Raw genomic sequence first — 22,327 nt, 5'->3', positions numbered from 1 at the left:
AGATTACATTATATAAATTAGGAATGATTTGTGGTTTTGCATAATGGAACTATTACAATTCCTGGAACAGTCTTGACATCTCCAGTTTTGTCCAAGGGTAGTGCAACTGAGAGCATATACTACTGCAACCTTATGTTTAAAAAATATGCTACATTCACATATGCCCCCATTATAGCTGCTCTAATGCTAAAGGGAACTGGGATCTCTGAGACCAAAGAGATGAGACAGTTTTCCTGACCAATAAAATGACAAGAATAGATTTCAAAAATCCCTTCCATCTCTAAAAGTTGGACTTAAATGACTCTATAATGACTAGCTATCTATCAAATAGCTCACTTGAAAATTACTAATACTTCTTGGAGACCAAAGAGCTAGCATTGTGTTTTGTACTAGATGAAAGTCAAATGTGGGTCCAAATCCAGTCTCTGATATTTACTAGCTATATGATTGATGTTTATGTTTCATTCTCTAAGGCCATGACATGCAAGTGAAATAGATTTGAGCGAGGGGACACTATACTAAGTCACCAGTCTCATTTTCTCCTCCAGAGACATCTGGGTCAGTGGCCAGATATGGATCAGAGTGACAGTGACCATACAAACAAATAATTTAACTTTTGTGTGCCTTAGACAATTCAACAGGATGATCTACAGAACAGTTGGAATCCTTTGGGAGAAGGAGTTTCCAAATTAGAATTTCTTTAGTTAATAAAACCAAATATCCTTTACTGTAACTGCCAGTTCTAACTGCCTAGTTATCAGAGCACATTATACATTCAAAACACAATAGGAATTCAGAGATGTTTCCTTTGCAAGAGCTATATTATAACATAAAGTCATTTAAATAAAAAATAAAAATTTTAATTAGGTCCAATGCATACACTATATAACACTTAATTAAACTATTCCAATTCTGATTCTCTCTATGGTTATTTTTCTTACGCATTCTTTTATTTTAAATTTTATTTATTAAAGGCAATGGGGTTGAGAATGACTTGCCCAAGGACACACAGGCAATTATTAAGTGTCTGAGGATGGATTTGAACTCAGATCCTCTTGACTCCAAGGCCAGTGCTCTATCCACTGTACCACCTAGCTGCCCCCCCCTTCTTATACATTCTTAAAGCAGAGTATATTAAAGCAAAAATTTATCTTGCAATATTTGGATAATTTTTATAAAAAATCACTAATTTCAACTTCAACTTTGCTCTATTCAGCATTTGGAAAGGACATGCCACTGTACTTTACTTGGTTTTTACCTTGCAGATTTCTCAAATGCAAACCATCCATATTATTTTACTGAAAAAAAACAGTAACATGTAAATAAAATTTTGAGCACACTTCACCAGTGCTTTAAAAAAAAAAGCTGAGATGTCAATGATATGGGTTTAATAAGGTTAAATAGCTATCCACAAAAATTCTACTACAACTCCTCAACATATTACAGGAATAAATCTGGGTAACCCAGGTTCTAGCTGTGATCATAAAAGCTTTATTGGACCCTAGAAAGTTTCAGAAACTAGTCCTAGAAAGATCATAAAGTTAGTCACCATATTAAAGAATTTGGACTCAGAAGAATTCATGAATATACTTACCACAAGAATATCTGCTAACCATATTCTCTCTCTCTCTAGCAACAAGGATGTAACCCAGTCTGGGGAAAGTACAAAAACTTGTTTAAAATACAACCAACACTTAGCTAAACTAGACCAATCGACCACACAATTACATTTCAGTATTCCCTAAGGAAAACAATGGTAATAGAAAGGATTTTGAAACAAAAAATACTAAGAACATTTTGCAGAAAAGTCAAGAGAATTTTTAGATAATACTTCAATCACAAAACTTCCTACAATAGGACTAGTTTAGAGGATGGTGAGGCAGGAGAAGAGAATTTCTTCCTCCTCATCAATTAGGAAATGTGGAGCTAATGTTATCAGAACCATGCTTCAAACAAATTAAAGTTTCTGAATATGTAAAAAGCACAAAACAACATTCTGATCATTCTAAAGCAGCATTCAAGTCATTGGGCTGATCTTTGCAATCTCTCCAGGCAGAAAGTAAGGGGCAAATATGACTAGAAAGGATAATGATCAATGGAAGAAGGGATGTGAGAAATCTGATACATAATGCATTGCTGGTGGAGATGTGAACTGATCCAACCTTTCTGTAGAGCAATCTGGAATTATGCCCAAAGAGCAATAAAAATGTGCAAACCCTTTGATCCAGCAAGATCACTATTGGGTCTATACCTGAAAGAGACTATGCAAAAGGGTAAAAATATCACGTACAAAAATAATCATAACAGCTCTGTTTGAAAGTGGCAAAGAACTAGAAATTGAGGGAATGCCTATCAATTGGGAAGTGACTGAACAAATAGTGGTTATATAAATGTGGTGGATTTCAGAAAAGCTGGAAAGGTTGAAGTGATGATGAGTGAAATGAGCAGAACCAGAAGAACATTATATGTACTAACAACATGGGGTGGACTTGTTCATTTCAACAGTCCAATAATGAGAGACAATTTTAGGGTTCTTGTGATAGAAAATACCATCTGTATCCAGAGAAGAAATTGTGGAGTTTAAATGAAGACCAAAGCTTATTATCTTCAATTTTTTTAAGTTGTCTTATTTATTATGTAAATTTGCTATCTCTGTTTTCTTCCTTTTAGATATGCTACTTCTCTCACAATACATTCAATTTTGATCTATGTTTAGTATGGTTACAAACATAAAGCCTATTATCAGATTGCTTTTGGGAGGGCATTTGGGAGAGTGAAGGGAGGGAGGAAGAAAATTGTAAAAACTCAAAACCTTGCAAAATAAATGACTGATAAAATCTACCATTTTATGTAGTTGGAAAAACAATAAAATATTTATATAAAAAACTTATAAAAAAGAGGAAAAAAGCAAGGGCCAGTGATAGATATCCCAAGGCCTTGCTATGCCAACTGATACACAAACAACTACTACTTAGTCTTTTATTAGATCTGGTTTACAGTGGAATAGACTAGGTGTAAAAGCAGGAGAGGATTATAGTAATCTGCTGTTTGATAAACCCAAAGAGTCCAGCCATTGGGATAAAAACTTCCTCTGATAAAAACTGCTGGGAAAATTGGAAGTTAGTATAGAAGAAACTTAGATTAGACCAACACCTCACACCCTTTACCAAGATAAGATCCAAATGGTTACAGGACATAGACATAAAAAACAATACTATAAGCAAATTAGAAGATCAAGGAATAGTCTACCTGTCAGATCTATGGAAAGGGGAACAGTTTATAACTAAGGAAGAGTTGGAGAACATCACCAAAAACCAATTAGATGATTTCGATTACATTAAATTAAAAAGTTTTTACACAGATAAAACCAATGTAACCAAGATCAAAAGAAATGTAGTAAATTGGGAAACAATCTTTACAACTAATGATTCTGACAAAGGACTCATTTCTAAAATATACAGAGAACTGAGTCATATTTTTAAAACAAAAAGCCATTCCCCAATTGACAAATGGTCAAAGGATATGCAAAGGCAATTTACAGATGAGGAGATCAAAGTAATCTATAGCCATATGAAAAAATGCTCTAAATCATTAATTATTAGAGAAATGCAAATTAAAGCTTCTCTGAGGTACCACCTCACACCTCTCAGATTGGCCAGTATGACCAGGAAGGATAATGATCATTGTTGGAAGGGATGTGGGAAATCTGGGACACTATTACACTGTTGGTGGAGCTGTGAACTCATCCAACCCTTCTGGAGAGCTATTTGGAACTATGCCCAAAGGGCAGCAAAAATGTGCATACCCTTTGACCCAGCAATACCACTACTGGGTCTATACCCTGAAGAGATGAGGAAAAATGGTAAAAACATTACTTGTACAAAAATATTTACAGCAGCCCTGTTTGTAGTGGCAAAGAATTGGAAATCCAGTAAATGTCCTTCAATTGGGGAATGGCTTAGCAAACTGTGGTATATGTGTGTCATGGAACACTATTGTTCAATTAGAAACCAGGAGGGATGGGATTTCAGGGAAACCTGAAGGGATTTGCATGAACCGATGCTGAGCGAGATGAGCAGAACCAGAAAAACACTGTACACCCTAACAGCAACATGGGAGTGATGTTCAACCTTGAAGGACTCGCTCATTCCATCAGTGCAACAATCGGGAACAATTTTGGGCTGTCTGCAAAGGAGAGTACCATCTGTATCCAGATAAGGAGCTGTGGAGTTTGAACAAAGTACAAGGACTATTCCCTTTAATTTAGAAAAAATAAACAGATAGCTTATTGTCTGATCTTGTTACTTCCTAGACTTCTCTTCTCTTTAAGGATATGATTTCTCTCTCATCACACCCAATTTGGATCAAGGTACAACATGGAAACAAAGTAAAGACTGACACAGTGCTTTCGGGGGGGGGGGGGAGGGAAGCAAGATTGGGGAAAAAATGTAAAATTCAAATAATATCTTTAATAAAAATAAATTTAAATTAAAACTGCAAAAAAAAGATCTGGTTTACAATGAATAGAACATATACAAAAATGTAGAGGTACTCAGGAAGAGGGAGGATCAAAACATCAAATTACCTGAGCAGCAGCATAATGTGATATTTTTGAAAGTAGTTTAAAGAAGAAATTCAATTTATAACTTACTTTAAAAGCCAGGATTTTTTTTTTGAAAAGAAACTTTTGGCCCTGACAAATTTTTATCATGTTCAGATTCTGAAATCATCAATATATAAGTATTAGACAGCTATTACTTTCCAGGCCCTATGTTAATGCTACAGGGTTGCAAAATATAAAGAATGAACTGATCACCAAATCAAATACAGTGAACAAGGTTGTTATCAACATTAAAGGATACAGTCATCAGTTCTGTTCAAAAACAAAGTCTAAAAACCAACAACTGCTATCAGTTACAATCATACGACATGAATTTCCTTAATTATCTTTGGAGAATGTATACTGTGAGAGTTTGTGTGACTTAAGAAAATGTATCAAAGATAATCTTTAAAAATTTCAAATGGACTTGGTCTATATGATCCTAAGTGAACTATAATCAAAGCACTGTTAACTAACCTATGGCCTATTTCACTGTTTGTAAACTATGTCTATAGAGCTTTCTATGAGAGACCTAAGTTCTAATACTGTTTCCCAAAATTAACTGTGCCACTGGACCTATCACTATCCATGTAAGAATACACACATACACACATATACATACACATCATATGATATATATTCTGAGTAGCAATTTTTGTGTCACTCAAGATTTTCTTCTATATTTATATTTAATGGATAAATTTATATTTATCTCAAGAATCTATAAGGGAAAATAGCTTTATTATAGCTATATCCTCTTTTTTAGAATTTATTTTGGCCTTTATATATCCAAGTTGAAAGGATTTAGAAATAATATAGAATTGAGGATGTTCACATTTGATTATTTTATAAAATACTATACACTTATAGTCAAGACATAAATTGCACTTTTAATTCTTAACATTCCATTATTTTTAATCACAAAAGTTGGGCACATATTACATTCTCTCTCTGAAGTAATACAATCTTGTTATACCATCTGATACCTAAATTATTTACTGGCCATTGAACTGGCACTATTCCATACTAAGACTTACTCCAACTAATAGCATCCTGGGAACTGAATTCCACTCTGGAACTCCCTCCTTAGCATAAGCATTAAATTTTACTCCATATTGGAATTTCATAATTGAGCACTGGCAAATGTCACTTTTATAGAAAGGCAAACAAAAGGATTTTTAAAAAAGCCACTGTTTTAAATATTCACAAAAAAAAATTTATGTGAACCTAAATCACTAAAAATTTTTAAGGTATCCTCACCCAGCAAATGAATAGTAATTAATAGGCATAAGCAATTCTAGATTCAGTCTTGTACTTGTAGCATACTTTATAGGTACAGACTATACAACTACCATAATATCATTATGCTAGTAAACCTTCAAAATCATTTTTCACTCCATCATTATTTAGCATTTAGATATTATGTGGCTTTATACTCTTAACATTACTCATTCAAGGAAGATGAGTGAGAACTATTATTTGTTTTTAACCAATGAGTAAACCTAGTAATGGGGTGGTTAAGTAACCTGTTCAGAGTTGTACTCAATGAGTCAATGGCAGAATTAGATTTGATTTTAAGGTTCCCATTTCTAGTTCTACAATTTGTGTCATGTTAACTTTTCTATAATGTTAACCAAGATTGATTTTTTTCCAAAAATTACTATGAGGTAAAGACAAAAGTTAGCTATGAAATATTTTTAAGTGCTCCTTAAAATCAACTACATTGCTTTGTCTTTATATAAAATTGGGAGTTGAAGGTAGTTTCTGAGAAGCTGAAAGAAAAATCACAGCAGAGAAGGCTAAAAAGTAAGAAAAAAAAGTATGAACTGCTTGAACTAAAAAGAGCTCCTATATAGAAAACAGAATATGTACTTCTGAAATTACAAATACCACAACCCTTTAGTTTTGTTTGTCCAAAATTATAAAAGGAAAGTCTATTAGAATCACAGAATTTTAAGCTAAAAGGGGTTTTAAGGTTTACCTCATCCAGTCTTACTAAATATTGCTCCTAATTCAGAATACGGCAAATTGTTTGATTCCATCAAATGGGATTTAATCACAAAGTATTAAAACAATCTCACTCTGAGGCAGGTTTACCTATATAAAGGACCCATGGCATGAATTCAAAAGTCGGTGTTATTAAATGGCATAATTTTAGTATTTTGATAATGTGCCTGCCTTGGTGTAATTAACTAAATGAACAGGCATCCTTGATCAATATGTTGAAACTTCTGACAGAAAACTTTGATTATAAAATGCTACATAGGCACTAATTCTGTGACTTTAGACAAGTTGACTAACACAATATTTAGTTCTCAAATTAATGGTTTGTCTATTTCATGAATTTCTATATTGGAAAAAAACTTCTTAAAAGACAAAAATTACTCTTGGTATTAAAGAGACTATAAGCATAATTTAATATTTTATTGGACTTTATAAATACTATTTTAATATTCTAATTACCTTGAATAAGCACAATAATTGCATAAACAGGTGAATCTATATATTTAGAACAATAGTATCAACATAAAGGAAACATACTAAATTGCTGATTAATGGGCATTAGCTAATTGAATTATTTACCTATGACTTACATAATGGTCCAGTTCTAAGAGATAATTAAATCCTATTTCCTCAAACATGATTTAATAACCCTCAAATTAGGAAGCTAATGTGAGATTTCAGTCTACAAAACCCTTCAATTTCTTTCTGACAGGCAATACACAAGAGATATGTTCAAGGAGTAGGAAATACAAAGTAATGTGAAAAAGAAATACAAGTATAGAAAATATTTTTGTTATTATAATATGCCTATTTTTTCCAAAGATGTGTAGTACTTTTATTATCTAATTGTTTCTCAATATAAATATATCTAGAAATGAAACTAATTTTTAGAAATATGATTAAACAAGAAAAAAGCATCTAACTTAAAGAGTTCAGCCTGTGCTAAAGACAAACAAAAATATATCTCAAGATGATTGAAAACTAGTTAAGAAGTTAGAATGCTTTTTACCAAAAAGCTACTGTTAATTAATATGCTTCTATTGTCCAATAAAAGGGATACCATATATTAAAATGTTTGAAAGATGTTTAAAGCCAAACAATCCCAACACTCCAGGAAATTGGTCATGGCAGCTAATTAAAAAAAATTGAAAAAATATCAAAAGGGATCATAAAAGTTTAAAAGAACTAAAAGATCAAATGATGATTAAGTACTCAAACCTCCATCACTTAATAAAACCTAATGAATATGGAACACCTACAAAAATGACCAAAGGATTCAGTAAGTTTAGACTATTCACTAATATTCTTTAATATTTTTGTAATAAATGTACATCAATACAATATCTAATATATACCAGATTCAATTTTTATTCTTTTTCAAATCTTTTTTTCTCTTGTGCCTGACACATTGCTATATGTTTTATATATATATATATATATATATATATATATATATATTTTCAAAAATTATACACTGAATGAATGAGTGTAAATGTGTGAATACCTTCATAAACGGGAAAAATTTTCTGAGAAAAATCAACAAATTGGCTAACAAATTGTACTACAGAGAAAAAAGGATTGGAGCAGCTAGGTAGCACAGTGGATAGAGCACCAGTCCTGGAAGAAGGAGGACCAGAGTTCAAATCCGGGCAGAAACTTAATAATTGCCTAGCTGTGTGACCTTGGGCAAGTCACTTAACTCCACTGCCTTAAATAAAGAAAAAAGAAAAATTAGAAAAAGGATCACATGATCAGATAAACTATTTTCCATTCTCAGGAGGTCACAAGACAAGGCTCATTTCCAACTAGTAAAGGGAGGTGGGGATGGGAAGAGGTGGAGAAGGTTCCAAACATAGGCCTAAGAAATCTGGGATCTGGGTGTAGCCTGCCAGAAGACCTGGAAGAGTCATTTAACCTGTAGAGGTTCAAGATTCTCAACTGTCAGTCCTACTTTTTCTATTACAAAACAATGTTTAGGGGCAGCTAGGTAGTGCAGTGGATAGAGCACGGGCCCTGGAGTCAGGAGTACCTGAGTTCAAATCTGGCCTCAGATACTCATACCTAGCTGTGTGGCCTTGGGCAAGCCACTTAACTCCATTTGCCTTGCAAAAAAACCTAAAGAGAAAAAAAAAAAAAAAACGATGTTTAAGGGCAGCTAGATGATGCAGTGGATAGAGCCCCCACCCTGAAGTCAGGAGGACCTGAGTCCAAATCCGGCCTCAGGCATTTAATAATTACCTAGCTGTGTGACCTTGGACAAATCACTTAACCTTGCAAAAAAAAATCTAAAAAGCAAAAACAAAAACAAAAAAACAATGTGAGGATCAAATAAGACCCTAACACTGTACAGTTCTATGACTGCTGCAGCTCCCTCCACCCACAGACAACTCATCTAATGATTATTATTATAATATCTATTACAATAACTTATAATATTACATAATAATAAGAAATGGTCAAGTTAAATGACTTGCTTAGGGGAAACATAATTTAGAGTTACTAAATTTCAGAGTTGGAATTTGAATGCTGGTTTTCCTAACTTTAAGTCTACCTTTCTATCTACTACTATCAGGTTGCCTCTATTAGAAAAAATAATGTAAAATATAAAAAAATTGAAAAATATAAAGTTAATCTGGAAAGCATTATAAAATGTTAATCTACTATAATGTTTATTTGATTCTGCAACTATATTTTATTTATATTTTAATTGTTTACATCTTTTTTGATATCATAAATGCCAATTTAGCATTTAATATAGTCTGCTAAAGTAAAGGACTCTACTCTGTACCAGACTGTCCAATCCAATAATGTTCCTCTTTCTGTAAAATATATGTGTAAACAGGTAGCATTTATACAATGTTTTAATATTTGGAGGTAACATTACATTATAAATGTTACCTCATTTTATCCTCACAACTCTGGGAGGTAGATGCTATTGTTTATTCCCATTTGACAGATGAGGAAACTGAGGCAGACAGAAGATAAGTGACTTGCCTAGGGACACCCTGTGTCTGAGTGTCTGAGGCAGAATCTGAACAGGGGTCTTCCTGACTAAGGGTCCACCTCCCTGTACCACCTAGCAGTCTGAAAGAAGAAATTAAAATAGCATGAGGAAAACTATTGAGAAAACAAACTTATTGTGTATAATAGATAAGGGCGAATTCATGAATTATTAACTTGAAGTTACAAGTAAAGACAACTTAAAAGACTGCATCAAGAATACAGAAAAGTTATTAGTAAAAAAAAAATCAAGAAACTAAAAAAACTAGAAAGTGGTGTCATGTTTTGTTAACTCTTGTATCTCCTCTTTTGAATGCAAAGGAGTAATGGGAATTAAGTCTTGAAATGACCCAGAGCATGACTGCCAAAGTTTACTATTATTAAAAAGAAATGTGTGACCTGAAATCTAGCCACTCCACCTCACAAACATGGCACCTCCTTGCTCTGCCTTTTGATGCAGGCAAGAGCCCTCTATGTTCCTGACAGGAGCCACATTCATAAGGGGAGCAGCTGACTTTAAAATATGCTGACCTTGAGCAATCAACGCCCTTAGGAGCACGCACTTCTGGCTTCTTTCACTGTAACAGTGAGACAGCCTCGCCATCTATAGTAGTCAACAGTCTCTGGCCACCCCCTTCCCCCCTGACTATTTTAAGATATTCCCCCATTACATTTCTGTGATGCACAGTTCAAAGTGATAGAATAACATCTGTGGCTATTCCTAAGTGCATGTTGTTTACAGGGGGGATTGTAAGCTCACATTTGTGCTCAGTGCTTCTCTTTCCTCAAGGTTTACTTGTTAAGGTTAGTCTCTGAAGCTCAACTGCCATTTCCTGTTTACACTATTTTTTAAAGATCAAGGTGTTAACATACAACAAGGGAGTTAAGTTTTCATTTAGGCTCCATGTGAACTATTGTAACACACCGTCAGAAGAGGTAATAGGGGTTAACTCCTAATGTTTGAGTTCTAAACATCATCTTTACATTTTGTAAAATAAATTCCTAGACAAATGATGTTTTTCATATCACAATTTCTAGAAATCAGTTGATGGTATTACATATAACTTATTTTCCCTCATAATTCTCCTTAACAACAACAAATGATGCCTGGAAAGTTTAGGTCTAATTATATTGGGAAAAAGACAAATTTCCTTTTTTCTTGACTATTTATATACTTATATGACAATTACACCCTTTTATTCAAGAAAGATTTTGTTCTTTAAAAAGATCATCTAATTATCAAGATCCTAAAGACCCAAGAAAATTATGACCAATTCCGTGTGTGTGTGTGTGTGTGTGTGTGTGTGTGTGTGTTTTACATTGAATGTATTTAAATCGTATTATGTACAATTTAACATTGATATCTTAAATTTATTAAACTGTTTAACATTTACTCCATGGATAAAATGTAAACTCCAGATAAGACTACCTTAAGGATATGGACTACCAGTGCTATGCTAATAATATACTACTGAAAAATATTACATGTTTTGTTCACTCAATAAATATCAGATGGCAAAATTTATTTATAGCCCATTTCTTCTCAAAGGCAGGTAATACAACATTTCCAAGTTTAAAAAAAACCCAGATACTAAAAGGTCCTTAAATGTGTACTACTGACAATTCAAGACCCAATTATAGTACTGTTATGTAAATAACAAGTGAACTAAATATAGGAATAAGGAAATTGGAGTTACATATGAAATTAAAAGAGCCTAATAAAATCTCAAGATAAACACTATGTAAAAAAATATTATTCTAATTTATGTTGAGGCATGGGAGATATATTTATCTATATCATGCCCCCTACCCTAAAAAATTCTCAAAAGTCTGAGAATCTCGTGATTCATGTTGATTTACCTGAAATATAAATATTAAGGAGAAAATTTATGTTCCTTTCAATTAATTTAACCAAACTGAGAATCACTATTCCTAAGCAAAAGATCTCCTTTAGATAAATGACTTAACTTACACATGCTCAAAGCATGGATCAAGTGTTATATTTTCATTAAGAGTTAATAACATCTGTTAAAACGTCCCCAGGTTTGGCTCTATCCATTCCATCAGTAAAACATCTATATATGATTATTGACTTACTCTTGTGGGAATCAAACTAAGAACTTCAACTTCACATTCTAATCACTAATAAAAATCATTTATATATATATATATATATATATATATATATATAAAACAAAATCATGTTTAATGTTAGTCAAAAACTGCATATAATAAGAATAGATGTTCTTTAAAAGACAGGAAAGAATATATTTGTTCATATAGTAAACAGATTTTTTTGGTGATTTATTATTAAGCCCTCAAGAAAATGTGAAATAATCATTTATTGTCAAACATTAATCAATCAAATAAGTATTTATGAAGAACCATCCTAGGTGCTAAGGAATAAAAAAAAAAAAAGATGAACATAAAAACAGTCTCTGCATTCTCCCATAAAAAGAAGTGATGGGCACTCAATTTGGATCAATGTACAACATGGAAACAATGTAAAGACTGATGAATTGCTTTCTGTGGGGGGGGGTAAGATTGGGGAGGAAATGGTAAAACTCAAAATAAATAAAATATTTAATTAAAAATTATAAGTAGAAACTACTGTTGTGTATAATTGGAAAACATAAAATATTTATATAATTTTTTAAGAAAAAGAAAAAAAAAAGAATTGATGGGAGCAGCTAGGTGGAGCACTGGCCCTAGAGTCAGGAGAACCTAAGACACTTAACAATTACCTAGTTGTATGACCTTGGGCATTTAAGTCATTTAACCCCATTGTCTTAAATAAATAAAACTTTTTTAAAAAATAAAAGAATTGGTAGGTGATGGTTGAAGGACCAGGAGGGGTATCCAAAAGAAAGAGGTGCGCCTCATGTGAAAATTTTGAAAATGAGGGGGTGCAGAGCACCAGAGCACTCTCAGGACAGAACCCAGTAGTTTTTGAGCCCAAGCAAAGCAATTAACCAGCAAGCACCTCAGCTCTGAAGTAAGGATGGTCATCCTTGTAATGCTTATTTCACAGATGTTGTGAAGAAATAGTAGTTTGTTCTTACTAAAGGACTATTGTCTAATGTGAGTTAATATTATTGTAAACTTTGACACCATTAACCAGAAGCTTAAATCCTAACTATCCATTTTTTAGAAAGAAGTCTTTGTGCAAGAAGGATCCTAGAAGATAGTGTGTATTATGCTTTTAAGAGTATTAAGAAATCATTAGCTATGTCTGTGAATACATATCTTGATGTCTATACATGTTTTGGGAATACTATTCCAACCCTAGAAACATGACCACTTCTCAAAACACAAACATTCCTTTGGTTATCAAAAATAGTTCTCACCTACCTGTAGTACCGAGACTGTAAATATGTAGAACAAACAGTCTTTGATACATGGCTAGCAGATCCAAAGTCTATAACTTTAACCCTATATGGCTGCCGGACAGGATCTACCAACATGATATTCTCTGGTTTGAGGTCAGCATGAATTAAACCAAGGCTTTTCAGTTTTTTCAGTGCAGTGGTTACTTGTTGAAGAATAGGTCTTATTACTTTAAGTGGCAGCGGACTGAATTTATTTTGCTTCAGAAAATCATATAAGTTCTGTTCCAACATTTCAAAGACCAAACAAGTGTGGTTTCGGTGTTGAAAGCATTCATAAGCTCGTACAAAATTAAATTCATCAGCATTTTCAGTACTGAGTCTTGATAATATGCTCACTTCTATTTGTCCTTGGCGTGCATAAGAAGGGTGATTCTTCAGAATTTTGATTGCCACAATCTCACTTGTCCCTCTTTTCCAGCATTTGACTACCTGGCCAAAAGTCCCTCTCCCAAGAAAATCAAGGACTTCATATGTATTTTTCAGTGAACACAAAACTTCATGCTGTACTAACTGATAATCTCCTTCTCCACTGGTACAATTCTGCTTTGATGCTGCTGTAGTTGTAACAACTGTCACTGGATTTCCCATGTTGGTTTGCAACATCGCAGGCAATATAGAGAGTTCATCAACAATCTGCATTGCGCTACTTTGATTCTCCAGTTCTTTACTCTTACGCTTCAATCCCCATCGCTGGGCACTTTCCTGGGTCCCAGATGGAGGTGCCTCAATGTGAGAGGGCTGTGCCCGCACAGTTATAACCTTGGTAGCACCTGCAGTATTTTTAAAAGCAGAAGTTGTCTGCAACAAAAAATTATGTCCTTGTGATCTGTTCAATGGTATCTTTGTCTGAAAAGTACTCTCCTTAATAGAAGGATGAGAAACTCCAAAGTTTCTACCATTCACAAAAGTCTGGGGATAGGTTTTCTCGTGGTATACACAACTGCTTGGCTCTACTTTGAGTTTTTTCACACTACAAAAGGCACTTGACTGAGTTTGATAAAAATATGGAGGGTAGACCAAGACTTGTGAGGCCATACCTATGAAGGAAAAGGAGAAAAATAAGAGATAATTAACTTAAAATTCATTTTACAATGCCAATGTAAACAATTATTGTTAATTCCTTTAAAATGCACAAAGTAGATATACTTATAGTATATCTAAATATTTCTATCTATTAAAATTTCAGAATATCAAGTTTCATCTACATTCATTGTACTGCGCAAAATGTCTCCAAAGGAGGGGCAGATGTCCTGAACATTGTTTAGAGTTGTCCTGTATGTCTTTAAACTATTTAAAAAGTCCACCAAATTGAAGCTTTATTTTTTTACCCAACAAATTAGAGAGGAAGGGGTAGTATAACCAGATCTACAATATCATCAGTACAAGAAGCTTCTAATAAGGACCTTTTTCTAACAATAAGGACCTTTTCTTACTATACCAAATAACTTTTTCCCCTTTTCTCACCTATGATTTACTTCTTGAGTCCTTCCATACTTATTTTATTTCCCATGAAGTTCTAAAAATTCCTTAAATATTTATCAAATATTCATAAGAAATGCATATATGTGCAAATAATTATAAATTCTAAGGTCCAAAGTCTGATAATTGGAAGATGATTTATTAAAGTATTTAACTCTAATATTTGATCATGGGTAGAAAGACTGGCCCTAATGTTCTTTATTAGCATTGATATCCCGCTACTCAACAATCTAGATTCTATGCATAATAAAATCACAGTATAATACCCCGTCCATCCAAATGTTCAATATAAGAATAATATAAAACATCAAGTTTACATGAACTTTTAGAATATAGAGTTATAGAGTTCAGTTATACCTGCAACATAAGTACTGAGAATGTCAGAAGATGATGAATAAAGTCAAGTTTAAACAGTCAAGAGAATCCTGCTTTGGTCACTGTTTCATTTTGTCTACTCAAAAAATGAAAACAAAGTCTAATTATTTCTAATAGGGAAATTCTTTATCCCAAATAGTCAAATAGAAGAAAAGGAGATACATAAACCAGATATAGTCTTAGAACTCAAAACAATATGCCAATAAATCAGGAAATACACACACACACACACACACACACACACATATAAACATATAAAAAAATAAACTGGTAGAATCCTTATTCAAGACTAACTTTTTACCAGTACTAAGGAATAATTCTGACATACAAACAGAAGAATACCCTCAACCCACACCCCACTTTACTTTATAAATCCTCTGTTCATCTGGTATAACTTGAATACAAAATCAGTCAACAGATAACTTCCATTAAATTATATAAATCAATACCAAAAAAATTGATGTGAAATAATAGTCAAAATTATCTAATTCTCAAATAACATCCTAAAATGACTTGAAAAGAGCTCTATCTTATCTCTTTTTTTTAATTCCCAGAAGCTTGAGGAGCAGTATTTATCTTATTTGAAGTCCTAATACTAATATGAAGATGAAAGAGATATATTTTGGTTTCTCCTAGGCTTTGGAATATCAGGAACATATACTAGTCATTTAAAAAATAGTTTTTTAAATTCCAATTAAGTTCAAGATACCACCTGTACTATGGCAGGTGCTCAGACAGAAAGGTGAAAAACAGTAGTGCAATCCCTGTTCTCAACTAGTTTATAATCTAAGAAGGAGCTATCATGTACATACTATAAGGTAGGATAGAAGGACAAATGAAGTCAAGTCAAATAGCTTCAAGAAATATTTAGACTGAAAAATAAAAAAACACTTTCAGCTAAAATCCAGAAAGAGTTGGGACTTGAGAGGAGACCTAAAAAAAAAAAGCATAGACAGGAATATGGTAAGAGTGCACTAGCAACAAGGAAACTGTCTGATACAAGCCAGAGAAGCCAGAGATGCAAGAGATAGCAGGACCTGAAACAATCTGTACAAGTTGTATTCTGGAACACAGAAGTACATAATGACCAAGTGAATGAAGGCTGAAAAACATTTTAGCATTAGATTATGGAGGGTCTTATATTCTGGGCTAAAAAAAAATTTTATTCCACAGACAACAAAACACAAATTCTTGATTAGAAGTACAGTCAAGCCTCCCACATTATGGAAAGTACTATGGTTATATAAAGGATGATTGATGAGGGGAGAGGCTAGAAGACTTGTAAGGACATTTATAATAATCTAGGTCAATTCTTCCTTTTTTAATTATACATCCAAATGCCAAAAATTTTGAGCATACATTCCCCCAATATACACATTTATTTGCTTAGGTATTATATTTGCTATCCTAGTAATTAGGAACAATCTAAAATCTAAGCCAAAAAAAAGGATGAAATAAAGATAAAATACTTGATTCTGTAGTCAATAGGAAGCCAAAGAGATTTATTAAGTAGTGAGATGACATGATCAGATCTTCACTTTAGGAAATCAGTTGAGCAACCATATGGAGAATGAATGGGAGAGGGGCAGCTAGATGGCTAAATGGATAGAGCACTGACCAGAGCACTGGCCCTGGAGTCAGGAGGACCTGAGTTCAAATGTGACTCAGATTTGTGTGTGATTTTGGGCAAGTCACATAACCCCATTGCCTTGCAAAAAAAACAGGAGGGAGGGAGGGAGGAAATGAAATGAAAGGAAGCTCAATTAACCAGGAGGCTATTACAATAGTTAAGGCAAGATGAGAACCTGCTATATGAAGAGTAGAAGATGATTCAAGAGATACTATAAAGAAAGAAATTTTAAGTATGGCAATAACTATGTAAGAAGAACCAAGGAGTTTACCCAGAAGAAGAAAGAGAAGGTAAAAGGTAGTGGGAACAGATAAGGGTGGCTATCTGTTGAGGATGGGATGGAACCTGCCTTCCCATTTTCCAATTGATTAATCACATACACTCATTTGGATCAGGTCCCAAAACCCCCTCAAGTGATATCCCTGACTTCCCAAGGAGCCCCAATCCTGACTTTGGAGACCACCCATTTATAATAAAGCTTCCTGTAACTCAATAAGAAGTTTTCTTACTTCATTTTACTATAAAGCTGATGAAAAATGCTTTGATAAACATAATCATTTGTAAAAATAAGAATGACTCTTTCCCACCATAGTTTTGTTATCTACATAAGAATATCAGACACTTCAATGTAAAAGAGAAGCAATCCTGGGGACTCTGAAGATGACAGGTTCTACTTAGCAAGCTTATATGTCAATAGCCAATGTCAGTTTTCTGAAGGAAAGTTTAGCTAGACTGAGTACTCACTAATGATGAATTCTTTGGGGCAAACATGAAACAAAAAAACAATTATACAATAGCCCCATTCTACTTCTACAGGAATTGAGGAGGACTAACATAAAAGGAGGGCAGCAGGTGCTTTGAAACAAATTCAGTTTTTAGAGTCAATAAACAATTCAAAGATTTGTTTCCTTAACAACAAATGGGATTAACAAGTTACTAGAAGAAACAAACTAAGCATAGTACATTGATATTTTCACTTTAAATAAAACCAGCAGATATTAAGTTGCAGCAAAACAGAAAGGATAGCTCACAGTTTTTCCTTAAAGCAAATAAAGGTGAAGTTTTATCACTCACACAAAGGCAACAAGTATCATTTCATGGAACACGCGGTCATATTTCTTTTAGGGTTAAAGATGAGCAAGGCAAAAAAGAACATTCAGCCTTGTAGCTACATTAAGCTGAAGTTTAAATGGTAAAATTAGTTGCCAAGGAGAAATTTTATAAAGCACCTAACAATATCCTCCAAATCAAGTAAATAAATACATGAATATTCAGTAACTTCAATGTTAAGGTAAGCATGGAGAAAAAGAGAACAAGAAATGCTGTTCATGAGTAGAAAACAAAAAAGATTAAAGATTTGTTAATGGAAGCTTCATACTTATGTAGTATACACACTTTTTTTCCAGGACATAAGGAAGGAAGGTGCTGACATGGTGAAAAATGAACATAAAGTGGTTCTAGGAACATAAACTTAGTTTTAAACTTTGGATTATTTAAAGTATTCAATAGCAGAACATTCTATTACATGGGTTTTTGTTCTTGAGTTCTTAATAAACGGAAGGAGGGAAGGAGGTGAATTGAAAATGAAAAATAAACCTGAATGGGAAAAATACATTCTATTCTACTTTCTTTTTGACTAATTTTGAATAAATGAATTTAAATGTTTAAAATCGTAAATTTTTTGTCACCATCTCCAACTTTCTATCAAGAATTTTTTGTCCACACAAATACCCTATCTTAGTCTTGCTTGCATTCTGTATTTTCAGTTCTGCTTTTTTTTGTTCCACTTTGCATTTTTTCATATAAGTCCATATTTCCTTACATTCTATCCTATTAATGTTAGGGTAGATGTTAGGGTATTTAAATACAAGAAAATATCATGATTTATTTAAATTTCACCTTATTACTAGATATTTAAGTTGCTTCCAGCTTTTTTGAATAATAGTACTGGGAAGAAAAGGTCAGTCTTCTGTTTTAGTTTCTTTCAAGCTAGGTGACTGCAAACAAGTTAACACTTGGGCTCAGGATTTCCAGGAAATTATTTAAGACTAAAAAATTACATTTTAGTGCCAATCTGTAGCATTGCAGGAATTACCTCAAAAATCTTAAATGGATCTATGTTCTTTTCAATTTGGTCTCTCTCAACAATGCAAAATTAAAATCCAACTATGCCTGCCCACTTATATGATTCTAATCCATATGTTGCTATAAGTTTCATGTGGGGGTGGAAGATCTTCATATTCTCCTCTGATTTCTACATTGTACAAGCAGAACACTCTGGCTGTCCACTTATCCCTTACGCTGGCCCTAAAATCGGATCTTCTTTTCCTTTCTTAATAATCCTGGATATCATAGTCCTGTTCTTTAAAGTTCCTTAAGTTCAGAAAAATTTCCTATACTAATGAAACCACAAAATAAAACCAAAACACAGTCAAGTATTTTACAATTACACATAATCTCCAACAAATAGTTTTGTGTATAATATTTTTATTTGTTAATACTGTCTGAATTTATCACCAACAATGGAATCAGTGGGACAAAGAGAATGATTTTCATAATTTTTATTATGTAATGCTCAGATTCCTTTTCAAAATTTCAAGAGTTCACCATAAATGAATACCTGTTTTTTCACAAATACCGAGATTATATTTCACTGACGTTTTTTTTTTAGGGTGTTTTTTTTTTTGCAAGGCAAATGGGGTCAAGTGGCTTGCCCAAGGCCATACAGCTAAGTAATTATTACGTGTCTGAGACCAGATTTGAACCCCAGGTACTCCTGACTCCAAGGCTGGTGTTTTGTCCACTACCGCCACCTAGCCGCCCCTTCACTGATGTTAATTAGGCTACTTCAATACCATTTGAATTTGTATATCTAGTCATTATTTTTTTCAATTATCAAGTATTTATTTTCTTTCCCTCGCATGAGATTTAAATAGTATAGTCAACCCAAACAACAAATTCCCGCATTTAGCTATATCCAAAAATGCCTGTTCTACAAGTTAGTCCATTATTTCTGTGTTCTGAAGTAGGCGGTACATTTTATCACTTGTCCTCAACCATGGATCAAAGCTCTTAAATCTGAGGCGGTCAGGTGGCACAGTGGATAGGACACCGAGTTCAAATATGACCTCAGACATATTATCATTACCTAGCTGTGTGACCTTGAGCAAGTCACTTAATCCTACTGCCTTGCCAAAAAATAAAAACAAAACAAAACAAAAAGCTCTTAAATCTTTCAGAATTGTTAGTTTTCAGGATACTGATTTTATAATCATAAATATTCTCTTGGTTCTACTCATTTCACACTGCAACAGTTCCTTCAAGTCTAAGTTTCTTTGACACCATCTCTCGGGGTGGAGCCAAGATGGCAGTGTGAAGGCAGCATTTCCACAGAACTCCTCCCCCCCCCCAAAAACATCAAAAGCCAGAAAAAATTATGACTCTAGACAAAATTTAGCTGAACAGAACCCACAGAAAGACTGCGAGATACATTTTCCCAGTCCAAGATAACTTAGAGGTTCCTCGGAAAAGGTGTGTCTCACACAGACAGGGGTTGGAAAAAAGCCACAGCCACAGCACAGTGCAGTGCAGCCCAGAGATCACTGGGAACAACTTGAAGGGACGGTAAGAGAACTCTACTCCACCAGAATGAGTGTGGAGTGAGGAGCACCAGCCACAGACTCTGCAGCGAGAATCTGAAGAAAGCATCCTGCACCCCCACAGACATTAAGGGGTCAGGGAAGTCTGCAGAGATTTCTCTGCTCTCCTTCGGGGTAGGACTCTGCTGTTTGCCTACACTCAGATCCAGCTTGCAGTTTGGGCTTCCATATTAAGCAGCCAGGCTGGATGCCTCCTTATAGCCCCAGGGCAGAGGGAAGTACAGGGGTCATCTACATTTCAAAGTCCAGGCAAGAGAGCATAAGACATTGTAGGAATAAAGGTCCCAGTGGGGTGTCCCCCCAAAAAAAAACCCAAAGCCTTGGAAGTGCTGTCTTGGGCTGAGGAAATGAGAAAACAACAGGAAAAGAAGACTCTGACCATAGGAAATTACTTTAGTCCCATGGAAGATCAAAACACATACTCAGATGATGACAAAATCAAAGCTTCCGCATCCCAAAATCTCCAAGAGAAATAGAAAATGGGTTCAGACTATGGATGAGCTCAAAAAAGACTTTGAAAAGCAATTAAGGGATAGGGGTGGCTAGGTGGCACAGTGGATAGAGCACCGGCCCTAGAGTCAGGAGGTACCTGAGTTCAAATCCAACCTCAGACAATTAATAATTACCTAGCTTTGTGGCCATGGGCAAGCCATTTAACCCCATTTGCCTTGCAAAAAAGAAAAGCAATTAAGGGAGATGGAAGAATAATTGGGAAGAGAAATGAGAGTGATGCAGAAAAATAATGAAAACTAAATCAACAGCTTGGTGAAAGACATACAAAAAATACTGAAGAAAATATATGTTGGGGCAGCTAGGTAGCATAGTAGATAAAGCACCAGCCCTGGAGTCAGGAGTACCTGGGTTCAAATCCAGTCTCAGAAACTTAATAATTACCTAGCTGTGTGGCCTTGGGCAAGCCACTTAACCCCATTTACCTTGCAAAAACCTAAATAAAATAAAATAATATGTTAAAAAAACTAGTTCAGGCTTAATGGAAAAAAGTAAAACAAAAGGCAAATGAGGAGATAAATGCCTTAAAAAGCACAATTGGCCAGCTGGAAAAGGAGATAAAAAAAGGTCTCTGAAAAAAATAACTCCTTCAAATGCAGAATGGAACTAAAGGAAGCTGATGACTTTGCAAGAAATCAGGAAGAAATAAAAAAAAACCAAAAGTTAGAAGAAAATGTGAAATACCTTATTGGAAAAAACAACCGACCTTGAAAACAGATGCTGAAGAAATAATTTAAAAATTATTGGACTATCTGAAAGTCATGATCAGAAGAAGAAATAGTACAGCAGAATTGCCCTGAGATCCTAGAAGCAGAAGGTAAAATAGAAATTGAGAGAATTCACCAATCTCCTCCTGAAAGAGATCCCAAAAGAAAAATTTCAAGGAATATTATAGCCAAGTTCCCAAACTCCCAAATCAAAGAGAAAATTCTAAAAGCTGCCAGAAACAAATAATTCAACTACCGAGGCTCCATAGTCAGGCTTACGCAGGATCTGGCAGCATCTACATTAGGGGCTCATAGGGCTTGGAATATGATATTCCGGAAGGCAAAAGATCTTGGTTTACAACCGAGAATCAACTACCCAGCAAAACTGAACATCCTCTTTCAGGGAAAAAGATGGACTTTCAATGAAACAGGGAACTTTCAAATTTTCCTATTGAAACAACCAGAGCTGAACAGAAAGTTTGATCTCCAAGTACAGGACTCTGGTGAACTATAGAGGGAGTGAAAAGGAGGGCTAACTATGAGGAACTTAATGATATTGAACTGTTTGTATTCCTGCATGGGAAGAAAATATTAATAACTCATGTGAACTTTCTCATTTATAAGAACTGTTAGAAGGAATATATAAAGACAAGACAGGAAGAAGTAGAATATAATGGTATAATATAGTAAAAAGATGTAGTCAATGGGTGATAAAGGAAAATACTGGGAGGATGGGAAAGGAGATGAAGAAGCAGCTAAAAAATTTCACATTAAGAGTCAAGAAAAAGCTTTTTCACATCAGAAACGGCTCAGAGAAGAAATAACACACATACACTTAATAGGGTGAGGAAATCTATCTTACCCTAGAGAAAAATGAGAAGAAAGGGATGGGATAAGGGGGAATGGGGGTAGGAAAGGGGGGGAATAGGTGATAGAAGAGAGGGAAGATTGAGGGAGAGGGTACTCAGATCCAG

At 34.2% G+C, this 22,327-nt stretch overlaps 1 protein-coding gene across 1 annotated transcript in view; it reads right to left on the bottom strand.

The window, feature by feature from the left end:
* Window positions 1–22,327, bottom strand: part of LOC141518439 (homeodomain-interacting protein kinase 3-like) — a 186,186-nt gene that overhangs the window by 45,636 nt on the left and 118,223 nt on the right. The window contains 1 exon segment of the mRNA XM_074230446.1: window positions 12,956–14,030. Coding sequence (XP_074086547.1) covers window positions 12,956–14,030 — 1,075 coding nt within the window.

This window comes from Macrotis lagotis, chromosome 3 (assembly GCF_037893015.1).
Source record: "Macrotis lagotis isolate mMagLag1 chromosome 3, bilby.v1.9.chrom.fasta, whole genome shotgun sequence".
NCBI lineage: Eukaryota > Metazoa > Chordata > Mammalia > Peramelemorphia > Peramelidae > Macrotis > Macrotis lagotis.
This window is presented reverse-complemented; position numbering and strand designations above follow the sequence as displayed.